General features: G+C 27.6%; 2 protein-coding genes across 5 annotated transcripts; both read left to right on the top strand.

The window, feature by feature from the left end:
* The first annotated feature begins 88 nt into the window (after positions 1 to 88).
* Positions 89 to 7,329, top strand: Eif4b (eukaryotic translation initiation factor 4B). 2 transcript variants are annotated; one of them, XM_083086056.1, is made up of 12 exons: positions 89 to 213; positions 443 to 571; positions 3,354 to 3,535; positions 3,698 to 3,805; positions 3,893 to 4,118; positions 4,217 to 4,438; positions 4,535 to 4,805; positions 6,072 to 6,117; positions 6,201 to 6,312; positions 6,431 to 6,527; positions 6,617 to 6,683; positions 6,780 to 7,329. In XM_083086056.1, the coding sequence occupies exons 1-12, from the start codon at positions 204 to 206 to the stop codon at positions 6,846 to 6,848; spliced, it is 1,539 nt and encodes a 512-aa protein (XP_082942182.1). In that variant the 5' UTR covers positions 89 to 203; the 3' UTR covers positions 6,849 to 7,329. The 2 variants fall into 2 exon arrangements, with proteins under 2 accessions (XP_082942182.1, XP_082942181.1); XM_083086055.1 differs by having other exon boundaries at positions 6,428 to 6,527.
* Positions 7,330 to 8,095: 766 nt separating this feature from the next.
* Positions 8,096 to 16,833, top strand: LOC145963807 (angiotensin-converting enzyme). 3 transcript variants are annotated; one of them, XM_083086053.1, is made up of 14 exons: positions 8,096 to 8,330; positions 8,408 to 8,797; positions 10,227 to 10,436; positions 10,549 to 10,713; positions 10,790 to 10,868; positions 11,057 to 11,197; positions 11,339 to 11,521; positions 11,849 to 11,943; positions 12,037 to 12,188; positions 14,296 to 14,423; positions 14,522 to 14,768; positions 14,851 to 14,940; positions 15,040 to 15,147; positions 15,249 to 16,833. In XM_083086053.1, the coding sequence occupies exons 3-14, from the start codon at positions 10,236 to 10,238 to the stop codon at positions 15,838 to 15,840; spliced, it is 2,181 nt and encodes a 726-aa protein (XP_082942179.1). In that variant the 5' UTR covers positions 8,096 to 8,330; positions 8,408 to 8,797; positions 10,227 to 10,235; the 3' UTR covers positions 15,841 to 16,833. The 3 variants fall into 3 exon arrangements, with proteins under 3 accessions (XP_082942179.1, XP_082942178.1, XP_082942180.1); XM_083086052.1 differs by having other exon boundaries at positions 8,096 to 8,797; XM_083086054.1 differs by lacking the exons at positions 8,096 to 8,330; positions 8,408 to 8,797 and adding an exon at positions 9,925 to 10,097.

Below are 16,833 nucleotides of genomic sequence, written 5' to 3'. Positions count from 1 at the left end.
GGCCGGCTATTCTGATTGGTAACGTAAGACGGGCTTAACGCGTTGATTCGTCCTCGTGAACAAAAGCCCATAGGTTGAATTTTGGAACGCATACGCATCTCGTACAGATGTATCTTATGTTTCACTGGTCATAAGGTTGGTCGTGCGATTCACGTAGACTCTGAGAGACTGACACGCATTTCCGTCGATTTTCGACCTTTATCATGTCTTCAGGTATCATTTTATTCCGCGCAATGATAATTTCCGGTGAAGGGCGATTTTTCAGAAGCAAAATAACTCCGATAGCATTATTCGCATTGACTCTTTCGCCTCGCACGCTTGCACCTAACCAAACTACGCGTGACGTGGTCCCCCTTTCACCATGCTTTTATTATACAAGCTCTGTGGTGCACTTGGGTGAGATGCAATGATATTTCCTAATGATAATTTGTGTGTTCTGTAGGAAAAAAGGGAAAGAAGAAGAAGGGCAAGACTGTCGACCTGTGGTCGTTCTTGGCTGAAGGAAGTGGGCCGACCCCTAATATACCGCTGAAATCTTCGAATTGGGTTGATGATGTAGAGGATGATCATGGTAAGCCAAGAGAATCCAGTTCTGTTGTCTCAGAAAATCAATTAATTTGTTGCGGTAATGATAAGTCATTTTCATGTGACAAATGGTAAAAATCAAATCTTTGTTATTAAATATTATTAAATAAATATAATATTAAATAAATATAATATTTTTGCACTTACCTTGTAATCAAATCTGCTAAGATTATATATTGCAAGTTATGCATTATATAATATAGGCAGAACTAGCAGCAATCAAGTATGATTTACTATCTCAGCATCGGCACAGGTGCAGCAAAAATTCAATATGCATTACTGTCTCAAAAAAATAGCAATAAAAATATAACAAAAACAGCAGGGTCTGTTAAAGAAAATGGTAGAGAAATATTGATATAAGATATTGATATAAGATATAGTAATATCGGATTATGGTTCTTTCTCCCACCATACAATCTATATATCTTGTATTCAACCTTTTATTCTGGGTAAATATGAAGATTGTAACTAATGAGATTAAAAGGATAATATTTATTTTTATCAGCTTAATTTATGATATAATTCCAACAGAAGATTTAGAATATCAAACTGACTGTTTGGAAATTGTGTATGAATTAATAGAAGGTTGTCCATTTGATATTTAAGATGCAAAAAATAAAAGAGTTCAATTGATAAATAAATCTCAAGTTTTATAAATGAATAATAAACTAATTATCTTTATCTTATTAAACTTAATTATTTTATTAATTATTAAACTTCTAATTATTTATATTATATAGAATACAACTATGATATAACATTTGTTATATATACAAAGTATCCTAGACTATCTGTACCATCCATTTAAAAACTAAAAAAGTGGTTATTTAAAAAAATGTTTTCTATAAAGATTTTATTACTTCAATGGGAACATAAGATGGTACCATTGGTTTGACTATGGGTGAACATGCCAAGGTCATGTGAAAGTCAACTTTGTTTTTTGGAACTTGCTATTTTTTATTACATATTTTTGTAGCTTACTTCCAGAGCTTTTCAAAACATTTTCAAAAAGTGTTTAATAAATTATTTTTTTTGTTAAATACTTTTCGTGCGCGAATTATGAGATTAAAATAATTTCTTAATTTTATATAAACTATAAAATATCTCATAAAATATTCATTGGATGACATTATTTCAATACTTTTATGCATAAAATAATAAAAGGAATCAATTAGTGTAAAAAAAACAGTTGTTTTTAAGAAAAAATATATAATTGTTAATTATAAATTACATATTTTTTCTTAAAAACAATTATGTGTTTTCTTTACACCAATTGATTTATCTCATTATTTTGTGCATAAAAGTGCCGAGATAGATTATCGAAAAATGAATATTTTATGAGATATTTTATAGTTTATATGAAATTAAGAAATTATTTCAAGTCTCATAACTCGAAAAGTACTTAATAAAAAAATACTTTATTATACTATTTTGAAAAGCTCTCGAAGTAAACCACAAGAATATGCAATGAAAAATAGGAAGTTCTATTTAAAAAAACAAGTTGACCTTTATATAACCTTGGCACATTCATCCAAAATCAAACTAATGATACCATCTTATGTCCCCATTGAAGTAATAAAACTTTTGTAAGAAACATTTTTTAAAATAACTATTTTTTAAATGGGTGACATGGATGATCTGGGACATCCTGTATATATTACATATTATATTTATAATTGAACAATTATAAATAATTTGCGACTTATCAGTAATATGTGCAATAATACTTATATTTAGTTGTGCATACAATTGCTAGGCATATTCTATCTTTGCCGCGTTTTGACGTATCATATCGTGATGGAAAATTGTGCTCGGTTTCTACTGTATTTCTATCATTAGTATTTGATAAATTGCACTATATTCTTTCCACATTTCTGCTATCATGGCATAACTGCAGCTTGTGTTTGATTTTTTGCTGCATTTTCATCAATATTTAATATTATTAGTATTGATATAGGTGCTACACATCCTTTCACAATGTAACAATAAATAATGTTGGACTTTGGGTGTACTTTCGCTGTTATACTATATCAGCATGCTGCCATAAATTAAGCATAATAAGAATGCAGTATACTGTAATCTGTTGCAAAATTATGATTGCTGATAGACTGTTAGTATTTTGCTATCTGAATATACATCAAGAATACTAAATTATAACTTATAATTTATGAGTTCTATCTTTATATGTACACATACACACACACACACATGTACATATATATGTATATACACATCATATACATATACGTATATACATATATACAAGTAAGATACATAAAAATTATTCTATTTTATAATAAAGCATAAAATATTTGAATGCTATATAACTTCTACATGACAATAAATTTGTATTAATATACAGGACATTGTATTAATGTACAGGGCGTCCGGTAATAATCACTCCATTTATGCAGATAACGGGTTAGATGGTTTTTCTATTGTTATATAATATTAGGTACCCGAGGAAGCGGTGTGAGGAATACTCTATAAAAGATAATATATGTGTGAACGGCGAAACACTCCTGCGCCTAGTAATAATATAACAATGGATTGTCTGCTAATACTCGCAAATTAATCGATCGTTTTTAATTAATTTCTCATTAATTATTGCGAAAATCGCAAAACAATAGAGAACTTTTCTGTTTAACCCGATTTATTTGCACACAAGAGATGATATAATTATTATTGGATACTCTGTATAGTAGCGTATATATTGTAACATATAAAATTATTTTTCCTTATTACATCAACTTTTTTAAATATTACAGAAGGATACTCATCAAGAAGCAGCAAAGATCCAGTTATTTTACCAACAGCTCCTCGAGCTGCACGAGGACCTGGAATTGATGAAGAAAATATCCCTACAAGTCCTCCATATGTAGCCTATATAAGCAATCTGCCTTACGATGTAGATGAAGCTGATTTAGCTGAATTTTTTGCAGAAATGAAGGTCGATTTTTACAAATATTTTAATTAATATAAGATTTTGCTTACATAAATTTCTTTAATTAATTTGATTATCAAATATGAAAATAAAATAATTCTTCTATTTTTATACAAATTAATTACAATTTATTTTATGTATTATTTTATGTATTATCTTTTCGCACAGATTTCTAATATGCGTTTACCGAAAGATGCAAATAAAATTAGGGGCTATGGGTATGTCGAATTCGAAGATCGCCAAAGTCTAATTGATGCCCTTTCTATGACAAACACAGTAAGTAAATAATATTTAATGATACTTATTAGCGACATCATAATTTGTGAGCTATTGAAATTATTAAAAATATTCTTTTTCTTATAGACTATAAAGACGAGACGAGTAAGAATTGAAGTTTCAAACAGTAGTAATGATGATCGTCGAGGCGGTAGAATGGGCAGAGACAATCGTAGGGATAATTACGATGATCCAGAGCGTACATCTGGCGATTGGAGAAGCGGACCGCGTGAAGAGCTGGATGAAGATTCTTATCGCAGTCGATATGATAAAGATCGATTTGGCAATAGAGATGGGCGAGATGATAGAGAAAGTATGTATGCTCTTTCTAAATTGCATATTTACAAATTTAAATAAAAATTATTCTTCAGGAGAATAATTTTACAATAAAAATATTTTTGTGTTCAATAGGACATGATTATGATAATAAGCCTGGTGCATGGCGCGAAAGAGATAACAATGATAAAGGATTTAAAGAAAGAAGTGGCTTCAGAGATGATAGTAAAGATAGAGACTGGAATCGTTATAGCGATAGAGGAAGAAGTAAAGATCGAGACGGGGACAAAAGTAGCAGTTTTGGACCCCGTCGCAATTATGGCGATTCCGATTGGGATCGCCGACAAGATACGAAACGTAAGCGTATAATTATCCACAGAATATGATACATCAACAAATATGTTTTATTTTTAATTGAGTTATTTATATCTCAATGTAATTATAATTATTTAGCCGAGCCGCGACAAAGACCGAAACTGCAACTGCAGCCTCGCACGAAACCCGTGGAATCTACTGCAACTTCGGAAGATCAAACTAAAGATAGTTCGGTGGAATCGAAATCAACAACAGGATCGGAACCAACTCAACGAACTCCAGCTCCTACGCCTGTACCGGCAGTTAATATTTTCGGCGCTGCGAAACCTGTAGATACTACTGCTCGTGAACGAGAAATAGAAGAACGTCTTGCCAAATCTTATGCCGAATCACGGTCCCGAGAAGAGATGTATGTAATAATTATACATCTATAGATAAGATCCTAAAATTGGAGCCTAAAACGATCGACATTTTTCTTTTAATGCAACAATTAAATTTCTTGCACAGCGCCATTATATTCACTTTTGAGATTTGGAATTATTTATCTATATCCATTTTTCGATATTGCTAATATAATCTTTATTTGATTCATGCTGTGCTATTAATATAATCGCTAGACAAGAAGAGAATTTCGTTGGCTTCGTCTCAATTGTATAGCGCATATGTAGCGTCCGCGCTATTTTTTACTTGTGACTAAATCCAAATCTCGAAAATGGATGCAATGATTTTCTGCTGTGCAATGGAATAATGGCCATTAATAAAACATAAACGTGCATGTATATTTATATAAATTGAGTGTATGTGTTTATAGGAAACTTTGTTTAGAATATTAAGTTTCCTACTAAATCACATAGTCTGGCTGGATCTTTGGTATCATCCTGTGTGATACACAGTCCGCGTGCGCGCGACTGTGTATTCATAATGAATCATAAGAAGTTGAAAGTGTTTTTATTTAATAGTTTAATATACCGATATTGATGTTTGAGCTGTCATATTTAACCATCATTTGAAACTGTTCTTATGATTCATTATGGATAAACAGAAATATATTCTTGATTGAATTAATGAAATTCTGGAATAATTTTACATGTCAAAGGCATTCGGTTTATGGAAATATCTTTACCATTGGTCATTTTGCCATCCCTAAATGCACAAAATTTTAGCCATTCCTTTTTTATTTATTGTTGATTATTTTGAAGTCTCATGTGATTTTTATTTGCTGATTTTTCTAATTATCAAATCTCATCATTTCACATTAAGGTATTATGTTATCATGTTTTTGGTATAATAGAACTTGATAATTTTGTCTTGAATAACTTTTGTCTTGAGTAACTTTTGAACTTCTTCATGTATATCTTCACCAATATTAATGCCCTCTCTATATCGTAATTAGCAAACCACAGAATAATATGCGTAGTCTACATAGCTGTACATAACGAACTCAGTTGGATGTATCAATGTATACTGCATAATGTATATTAAAAGCTGTATACAATAACATATGTAGCAATTGAGTTGTAATAAGAGTATTTTATAGCAATTTTCAAAAAATTTTCTGCTTTTGTCCTGTACTGACAAAATTATTCGCTACTGAAAAAGTTATTTATTTTACTGTAAATTTACATATAAAAGAGCACTCAGTCTTTTATTAAAAATTTTAATATTTTTCTTCCAGGGACAACAAAGAACGTAAAGATGGTATTTCGGGTCGACGTAATGGCGTAAGTGTTTTAATTTGAACATAAAGTAATATATTTGGAATATTTAAAAAATGATTTAACACGCACTAAATAATGATTTATAGGAAGGACGCGATGACAAAGAAAGAGGTCGACCGACTTGGCGATCGGAGGAAGATAGAGGTGCTCGAGTTGAGAGATCCGCGCCGCGATCTCAATTTGCTTCAGCGCGTTCTGGTAAACATTATTTTTCAGATACCTATGAAATCTTTGTTTTTAATTCTTTAAAAAAAAGTTCTAATAAATGTGACTTATGTGAAATATATTTAACTGAAATGTATTTGCAAAATAGAAGAAAATGAATCCAAAACATCGCCAACTTCGCGTCCTGAGCCGACAACACTTAAAGTACATCATAAATCCACTGAAAAAGATGCTCGTGCGGTGGAAAGGTATTGACAAAGAATGATACTTATGAATATATTTATATCTAAAATCTATTTTGCGTTTATCTATATTTTATTTACTTTGTTAATCATAGAGACCGTAAAGACAAAGAGAAGGATGAAATTAGCAGAATGCCAAAGGCTAAAGATGAACAAGCTCCGGTGAGAAAATTTAATTATTATATAAAACTATTAATAATTATATAACTATTAATATGTAAAACTATTAATATATTAATGAATATCTTTTTCTTGCAGAATTTTGTAGCTTCAAACAAATATTCTATGCTACCTGATGATGTGGATCCCGATAATATTGATGAATAGTCCTATTCGATTTTTAATTTGCATTATCGACTAAATTGTGCCACATGCAACATACGATTATGCATTTTATTAATAATTTGTTTTATTAAATAATATATGGATTCATTACACGTCAGGCATTATACTCTTAGTACTACTTTATTGGAATTATTGTTGATTTGTATTTAATCTCCATTTTAATATTTTCTCAATATAACTATATCTGCTTATACATATATTTACTTTATATTTCGCAACATCGTAAATTTCTTACAAGGTACTTTCAAAGTAAACTCATTGATTGCAATGATTGCATTGATCATTTTACATTTGATTTTCAAAATAATTATACAAGGTATGATATAGAAATTGTGGAACTTTACATCATACTTAATTTGTACAATAATTGTACGATATTGTGACTCACTTTACGTGTAATATAACAATGCCAATATATATAAAAGGATATAATTAAATTAATAAGTACATGGGATGATATAAATATTGTTTATAATTCTTAATTCTCCCTGCATCGACATGCACGCGCGCATATGCATACGTACAATATATATGCACGTATTTATAAAATTTAAATTGAGTGTATATATATATCAAAAAATTTGTAAAGCAAAATATTTTAGCACAAGAAGGTCTTTATAAATTTAAGTAATAAAAATGTTTACGATTTTTCATTTTAAATTGTCAGTAGTTTTTAAAAGAATGATATCCGTTTATTCATGTTCTGATTAGATACCAATTCCTGATTAATCGCGTTTGATATAGGTAAAAATTCCTTAGCATAGGACAATATAAGTGATTATAACGTCTACATGTTATCCTTAAAGATTGACAACAAAATTGATACACTGATAGCAGTGCTTGCATCAGCAGAAAAGCAGCGCAATTGTTTGTGTTGCAAGATTTTGTGTTGAATCATGGTCACGTAATATTTCGGCTTAGGCTCTTATAACATGTTGATTGTTCATCATTTTGTTATACAAACAGTCCGTTTATTTATTACGTAATTACTTGAAAGGTATTTCTCTGACTTCTACAGAAACTTCTCTGACTTCTACAGAAGACAGGAAAATTGAATAACTTATGTTTACTCTAATATTCTTCAAGATTAATATTTCAACAATAATATTTCAACAATATATTGCTTTCTATAACATGTACTAAAATGAAACAAGATTACGCCCAACTAATAAAACTTGATAAATCTATATAATGTTTTTATACTTTTGATCTACAGTTCTAGTACGATCATGCACCGGGCTTTTGTCAAAGGAAAAGAGAACCTGTAATTCCCAAGCTCCAAAATGCAGGTGACGCTATTGCAACAACTGAAAAGCATCATATGAAAATAGTGGCGTAGATCCTTTCAGATTTCTCTCTAATTTGATTATACAAATACGAATCTAGGTCACGGTCTTTTACTCCGAGTAAAAGACCGTGATCTAGACGTCTTTTGTGAAAAAACATCAGGTTGGCCAGTCTATTGTAAGTCAAATCAAAGCTTGCGGTTTTTTCTTCTTTGATATAGGTGACGAAAGAATGAGTAATAGTAAATGTCACAGATACGCATAGTCATGCACTGACGTTGAAAATGTGGCGTGATACGATGGAATTTCGATCGATCACAACTTGGCCAAGTCCTGACATGATTAGTCAGTTATATTGTAGACGTGTACTGCGCGACGTCAAAGTCCAAGCATGTTAATATAACGTTTAATTATATATTGCTGATCTATTATACACGAGTTCGCTCTCAGTGGATTTCTCTTCTTAATGAACTTTGATCAGCGTGAGACCATCTTTCGTGTCAGATAATCAGTTCAATCTCTATACAGTTGATACCTCTTTGTTGAGAGAGAGAGAAAATTCTGACTCATTCACACTTTGTGTCATACTGTTTTCAATAGTGTGTAAACGAAAGTCGAGCGAAACGACGTTCGATTTTATTGAAGGTAAATACACGATAAATCTATTTTACTTGCAGCTTTTTTACATTTTTTATCTTTTATTCTTTTTTTTGCTCCGAAATAAAAATGTATTTCATTTTAAATATACAAAAATTGTAAAGAAAATAAAATTTAATGTCTGATATTTTTTTTTCTTTTTCCTTTAAGAATATATTTAGAGAATTAATTTATTAATAATTTACTAATAATCGATAACTGAATATTTAGCGAATTATATTCATGTTCATTATCATTACACCTCGGTTTTTGTTAAATGTCTATTCAAGAGATGTCTATCAAGAGATTTTGTTAAATGTCTATTCAAGTTATTATCAGAAAAATTGTACTGTGTATCTCAATGTGAATATTTGTAAAATTTCTCTCATGAGATGTGTTATTTTTGTTTATTATCGTTATGATCTCTATTCTATATTATCCATCTCATTTTCCTTATTTTCATTATCTCTATTCTATATTATCTATCTCATTTTCCTTATTTTCATTATCCATTTTCCTTGATTTCTTTTATTGCTTTTTACGATGAAGGAAATATAAAGGATATTGTTGTTTTTAAATATGTCTTCTGCGTCTTTGGACATTTCAAATAATCATTTGTAGTAAGATGTTCATTACAGATTGTATGATATTAACTTGGAATCCAATTTTCTTTTTTAACTGTATTCAACGAGGCTATCAATCGCCACTTACTTTTAAAGGGAAAGCTGCAATATTTCATATGAAAGTTGATTTATAAATATTTAATGTATATAGCATTGAGTATTAGATGTGAAGTATTATTATAAATATTTCATTATATTTAACAATATATAAAAATTTAATTTAAGTAAAAAATTACATTTTATCTGATAGAAAAGTCTAGTTAAAGTTTTTAAAAAGAATAAGAAAAATAGGTTATATGCTTACTGAAGAAAATTTGATATTTTTTTCTAAGAATATCTACTTAAACAGCCAAGTATGTTATAAATCATTGGCATTTTTATTCTTTTATGTGCATATATACATTTATATACTTGATTTTTTACTTTAAACGTTCACGTGTTTACAATCATGTCTTGTCAAGTGATATGTCATCAAATTTTATCCGGTACACCTGATTTAAATTCTGCCTAAAATGTAAATGGCTGCCCTTGTTTCGCATCTCACTGCAATATGGTCGTGTTAATAGTCTAGTAGATATATAGAAGTCTATGGTAATAACAGCTCTACTAAATTTATAACCTTTTTTTGCTGACAATAATTTATAACAGACACTTGGCAAGATTTCTCCTGATTTGGGCCTGTTTAGGTATGCATGTAAAAAATTTATGATATCAAATATCGTTAATAAATAATTAACATATCATATTCTTGCTTTTTCTGTTATAAAATGCCTGTGCTCTGATTATTTAAAAATCCAATTGCATTTAATTTACAGATTAAAGGGATGCTATCGAAATGGAACTGGATCATTTTTAATCTTATTGTCTGTATAACCACTGCTCCGCTGAATGACAATCTCTCAGAAGATGAAATCAAAGCTTTTTTACAATTAATTGAATTGGATTATGAAGATGCATGTTACAGTACTGCCAATGTTCAATGGTCATTCATTATTTCACCTTCGAATAAAACATTATCAATATGGGTAAATATGTAACATATTATCAAATTTGCACTTATTTAATTATATATGTATGTATCGTGTACATATCTTGTTTTTTTGTAAATTAAATTTATTTGTTTTATTATTTTTTTAGGAAATACAACAATATAGTTATGCGGAATCTATCAAAACGTGGAAAAATGAGGTAATTAATAAAACAGAGGACACGAAAGAACGGCTCGATCAATCTCTTCAATATAAATATGATGTAATTAAAAAACCAGGTGATACACTGTTGAAAGACAAAGATTGGGAAAAAGTAAGAGACTTTTAGCTTTTATAATTTTTAATTTTAGTACATAATAAACTTTAAAATGTGTTAAACTATCTTACAGCTTATACATTTTGCTGGTATTATGGAACTGCAACCAATCATTAGTCATACAAATAAATCACAGAACTATTCACGAGAAGGTATATTTTATTATGATTTTACTATAATTTGATTAACTACTTATATAAAATGTAAGAATGTAAAATTTCACTAATAATTTCTGTTACATATATTGTATTATGTTATATATATTTCGTACATATAAAGATTTTGTTTTAATTTACAAATTGTACATATTAATATAATATTTATAATTGTGTGAATTTAGATGTGGAATATTTTCTCTCTCATAGTGGAAAACTCGAGGATAAACAAACTGTTTGGAATAATTGGTATCGTCAATTAATACCATTAGTTACAAATTATTCAAACAATTTACAACTTGTTACTAAGGCTGCAAAAGAAAATGGTTAGTATTGATTAGAATATTGCGTAAATAATTATGAATATTGCATGATCATGGCATGAATAATTATGTGTAAAAAATGTGTGAAAAGTATAATGCTTAGTAAATTTTGAATATACATAGTATTTAAATATTTGATTATAGGTGCCAAAAATGTTGAAGAATATTGGGAAATGCTGTCAGGATATTCTGATGGGTATGATAAAATAAATAATGAATGGAGTCGGATCAATAATCTTTATAAGAAGATCGTAAAATTCATCAGCATGAACTTAGCTCAAAAGTATGAGTTTGCTGTAAATGACACACTTCCTGCTTACTTACTTGGTAAGAGATAATTATTTATGATAATGAATTTTATTTGATATTTTTTTCTTTACATATAACATTAAATGCAAATAACTTGGATCGTTTTCATTTTTAAAAGAAATAACATAATATGTATATAATATTGGAAGATTCACTGAAAAACAAGTTAATCAAAACTATCGATTTAAAGCTTACATTTTTATTAAATTTATTTTATAATATGAAATATCGTATATAAAAAAGATATAAAAAAGAACATTAAAAATATATGATAAAAATGATGAACAAACAATTGCTAAATCTTAGAATTCCTAATCTTTGAATTTGTATGATTTTATCTGAAAGGTGGCTTACAAAGATATGACTGGACAGATGTATCATCAGATGTATTACCGTATTCAGAATTAATCTATGATATTAAAAAGAATCTTTGGACTAAGGTAGAGATATTACTGTTTCATGTTTTATATTAAACTTACAGATTATAATTATTATTGTAATATATAAAATTTTTTATTAAATTAAAATTGTAGAAATATGTTGGAAAATCTCTGTATAAGACTGCATCCAAATTGGGCTCCATATTATTGAAACAAGTTCCACAAGCAGAATTTTGGGATAAAAGCGAATTCAACCAAAGTTGTCCTTCCAGATTATTAAATTTCTGTCATGATGGTACAATGAGGTATGTACATATATAAAAAAATAACGCTTTACAGTTAACGTCAGTTACTTTTTTCAATAACTGATATGTTAATGTTAGAAAGTTCATCTATAATGAAAAAGTAACTTTGATATATTTTTTTGATAATGAATTCAACAGTTTTTTTACTTTTATTGTTCCTTTTCGAATCTGCACACCTTGATTTCGATATTAATATTGAAATTATCATTTTTAGTATGCAATACTGAATAAAAAAATAAGAAATATACCTTTCAAACACTCAAAATTACGCAATTTTCAAACTTGAGATTTGGTGAAAAATCTTCACAAAGAAAAAAAATAGCATTTTAAAGCTTGAAGTTTGTATTAAAGTTTGAAGTTTTCGTTTTAATTTTAAAAAATAAGACATTATGTCCTCTTTTATGATTTAAAACTAAGAAGATAAAAATTTTTAAAAAATAGCTTTTAGCTATTTTTAAAAATTTATCTTCTTAGTTTTAAATCATAAAAAAGGACATAATGTCTTATTTTTTAAAATTACATATTTGTAACATTCATGATAAACAAATTTTTCTCGGAAACTATGAAATAATTGCAATATTTTGCCTATATATGAAACACTTTTTTCTTAAATTTTTCTACTATTATTTTAGCCAAGTTACAATCTTAAAAGACTAACTACATACATATATATTTTTTTAATAATGCTTATCACTAATAACTTAATTTTTTAAATTTTTTGTGTATGATAATTTTTCGTCAAAGTTCTAGCGTTTTGAAAATTACGCAATTTTGAACATTTAAAAAGTGTTTCCTTTTTCTTGTGTTAATATATTTTAATATAAAAAATATTTAAAAAATATACAGTTTATGTGTGTATGTTTTATTAACTATTTATATTTATCTTGTATTTGTAATCATGAAAATTATATAAAGTTCACAAAGAGCAAGTAGTAAGCAACTAGTAGCAAGATTAGAAGTATAATAATTATTTCTATCAGTTTAATTTTTGATAAAATCTCAAGACCGGAAAGATATTAAACTGTTTGTTTAGAAATCGAACAAAGAAGAAAGATAAATGTCCAAAAGAGTGAAAATCATCTGTTCATTATTTACTTAAGATGTAAAGTAGAGTCTAATTTCTATATAAATAACATTTTTAATTTTATGAATTAAGTTAACTAAATTTATTAATTTATTATTTATTTAATTATATTGAGTATTGTTAATTATTCAATGTATATGATATATTCCATTTTTACATTGAAATATTTATATAATGTTTCTGCAACCGTGCTATGTAGAAATATATATTACATTTACAAATGGAGAATTATAACTTACTAATAATACTTATACAATATTATTTGTAATATTTAGTTTTGTTATAATAGTAGTATGTTATATTTTGTTATATAACATTAGTATATAACGCGATAAATTTATTAAATTTTAATTCCACTTATATATGTAATTAAAATGATTGAAAAATGTCTAAAAGAAACTTTAAAGACAATTAAAAAATGTTTACAATCATCTTTTAGTGATCAAAATTATAATAAGTTTTAGTGAAACATATAATGTATATTAATCATTCTTGCATCACTACAACTATATTTATAATTATGTTCTCACTAAAAGACATCTTTATAAAAAATATGTTATCTTTTTAATCATTTTTTAGACTCGATGCTATCTGGGATAATATAATATACATATTATCGTTGTTTATAATTATATATAGCACTAACAATTGGACCAATAACATATAATATCGACATAATGAAACAAAATAAATTATATTTAATTCCTAAAAGATTTATATATAATTTATGTAAAAATTAAATTCTAATTTTTCTCAAGTAAGAAATAATACAGATAATTTCTCTCATTTATCTGTCCAATTTCAAATATCTATTTAATATCCCGAATCCCTTGTTGGGATTCTGAACTATGAAAAATTGACTATCAAAAATTAACTGATAGAAAAAGATATTATATCTTGGATCTTATGCAGCTATCTTTTTTGTATATTTTATATGCGGTTGTAGCAAAACTTTGAATACGAGTATTATTACAGTCTTTACAGTTTAGCAATACTTTACAAAAAATGTAATTATTATTTTAGAGTGTCTACTTGTTCCAAAGCTACCGTGAGCAATTTCTTGAGAGCTCACGAAGATATGGGGAAAATTCTATTTAATCAAATGATTATAGAAAGCACTCCTATTCTTAATACAATTAACAGATATTCAGGTAAAGAAATATTTGAGTGTAAATATATGTATACATGTCAATATGAAATTGTTTGGAACGTTAAAATAATTCAATATTAAAAATATTTGGTCTTATAGGTTTAGAAGAAGGCATATCTACATTATTTGGAATATTATCAGTGAGTCCTGCATGGTTGAATCATACTCATTTGATGAATAGTACTAATGATAATGAACAACAGATGATTGTATCTTTAATGCTCACCGCCTTGAATGTACTTCCACGATTAGCATATTATTACGCTGCTGATCTGTGGAGATTAAATGCAATTCAAGAGAATATTACTGATCCTGCAAACTTGGTATCATCATGGTGGGAATACAGGTATTATAATATTTAATACACAATCCAAAATTTACAGAGTATATTTTTATAATTATAATATGAACATAATTGTATGTACCAGGGAAGAATACGAAGGTGTCTCTTCTATTAATACAGATAATCCCACTTTCTTAGATGACAATCATATTATTATGAATAAACCATACCTTCCGTAAGTATATCATATGTATGTGTATGTGCATATGTAATGCAAAGAAATATAATAATTTTGTACTATACTTCCATAATAATAATAAAAAATTTATTACAGCAAAATTCTCGGCATAATGGTATCTTTTCTATTATACGAATATACTCTAGACTCGACTGAAGTTAGATACAGTGAAATTGATGGAAAATTAATAAATGGCAATATAATGTAAGTTAATTTAATATGAAAATGACGTGAGATATTGAGAATATATTTATATTTAATATATGAAAAAGTTTTTATATTAATATTTTTATGTTTGTGCATAGAAAAATGATTCAACAGGGTGGAGCCCTTCATTGGCAAGATATTCTGGACAAATTCATTAATATAGATGATGTATCCGCAGATGCTCTTATTTCTTACTTTACACCGCTGGAAGAATTTATCGAAGAAAATGAAAAAGAGTTCAAATATAAATCTGGAACGATAGCAGATAAAGAACTTCAAGAATTAGAAAAAGATGTTTTGCAAGAGATCAATGCTCCTGTGACACCACAACCAACTAATACCATAATCAGTACAACAACAAAAGCCACGTCATCACCACATAAAATAACAAGTAATGCGAAAAACATGCCTACAAAAGTAGAGAAATCTTTAGATACTAAATCTTCTATGTATATTCGAGAAGATAAGCTAAATAATTCTGACTTAAACTCCTCAAACAAAACTTCTTTGAATAAATCATTAACGCTTGATGCTTTCGACGATACACAAGACAACACACATCAAATTAACACTAGCAAAGCAGTATGGGCTATAAGCTCAGTTCTTGTAGCGATAGTAATCATTTGTATCATTGCAATTTTCGGAAGACGAAGATGTCATAAAACGCCAAAAAATAGACGATATGTTTAATAGTGTACGTTTTTGTTATTAAATATATTTATTTCTTGCATTTAGTCGTTAAGAAAATTTGATCATGTAATTTATTATCACAAATAGTGTTTCTCATTCAGGAAGCTATTCCGTAATTAATATTGGAACAGTAGACATCACGCATTCCTTATATAATATTACTTGTAAGCTATACATATTTGCTATATATATTTTGTTTGTCGAGCATCATTAATAATTACCATGCTTTCGATTACATTTTTATTTCTATCCTCAAGTTTTACCTAAACTAAGCTTTCAGCTATGTTTACTATTTGTTTGATTGCATAAATCCTATTTTTAGGTATAGTCTATCAATTAATGGCATATTCCACAATTCTATATAATTACAATTTGTAAAAATAGCATCAATTCAATTAAATAATTAAATTTTTTTATATATCTATAATATAATAATTTTTAATATGATTATTGTAATGCTAAAAATTTATAACTTAATAACTGATTTATTATATTCCCACATTATATGTTTACAGAATAATTAATAAAGTTGTATAAGTATTTTGCATAATTGAAAAGAGACATCTGAAAAAGAAAAACAATTAATAAAACAAACTTATATATATGATAAGAATTATTATATAATATTAAATACTTATACTATAAATTAAGTACTTAGTATAAATAGACTATTTTTCTACAAATATTTAGTATTGTCTTGAAGTATTGTGCTTGTGCATTGTTTATGTATCATTGTGAAAAATTTATATTTTTTATAAAGATATATATCCTCTCTCTATAAATAGGATTATATATTATATATAAAATGTTCTATAGATTTAAAATGATACAATATAATCAATGCGATTGTGCCAAAGAAATCATACAGTTTAACTTATAATATCTTCAAACTTTATATATTGAATACACATTGATTAAAGCTACATATCAGTCACAAAAGTGTGTGAATCGCGTTGTATCTATAAATAAACATTTTTTACCAAAATAAAATAA

The sequence above is a fragment of the Camponotus vicinus genome, unplaced genomic scaffold (genome assembly GCF_025532165.1).
Source record: "Camponotus vicinus isolate PSW18456_S1 unplaced genomic scaffold, iyCamVici1.0 SCAF_13, whole genome shotgun sequence".
Classification (NCBI taxonomy): Eukaryota; Metazoa; Arthropoda; class Insecta; order Hymenoptera; family Formicidae; genus Camponotus; species Camponotus vicinus.
The sequence above is the reverse complement of the archived record's forward strand: the minus strand, read 5'-3'. Positions and strand labels throughout refer to the sequence as shown.

Bases quoted from the DNA above. Each gene is read 5' to 3' on its own strand.
- LOC145963807 (XM_083086053.1), top strand. From the start codon at position 10,236: ATGCTATCGAAATGGAACTGGATCATTTTTAATCTTATTGTCTGTATA. The intron at 11,198-11,338 runs GTTAGTATTGAT...ATTTGATTATAG, and splicing joins TAAGGCTGCAAAAGAAAATG to GTGCCAAAAATGTTGAAGAA. The intron at 14,424-14,521 runs GTAAAGAAATAT...TTGGTCTTATAG, and splicing joins TACAATTAACAGATATTCAG to GTTTAGAAGAAGGCATATCT.
- Eif4b (XM_083086055.1), top strand. The intron at 3,536-3,697 runs GTCGATTTTTAC...CTTTTCGCACAG, and splicing joins AATTTTTTGCAGAAATGAAG to ATTTCTAATATGCGTTTACC. The intron at 6,528-6,616 runs GTATTGACAAAG...TGTTAATCATAG, and splicing joins GATGCTCGTGCGGTGGAAAG to AGACCGTAAAGACAAAGAGA.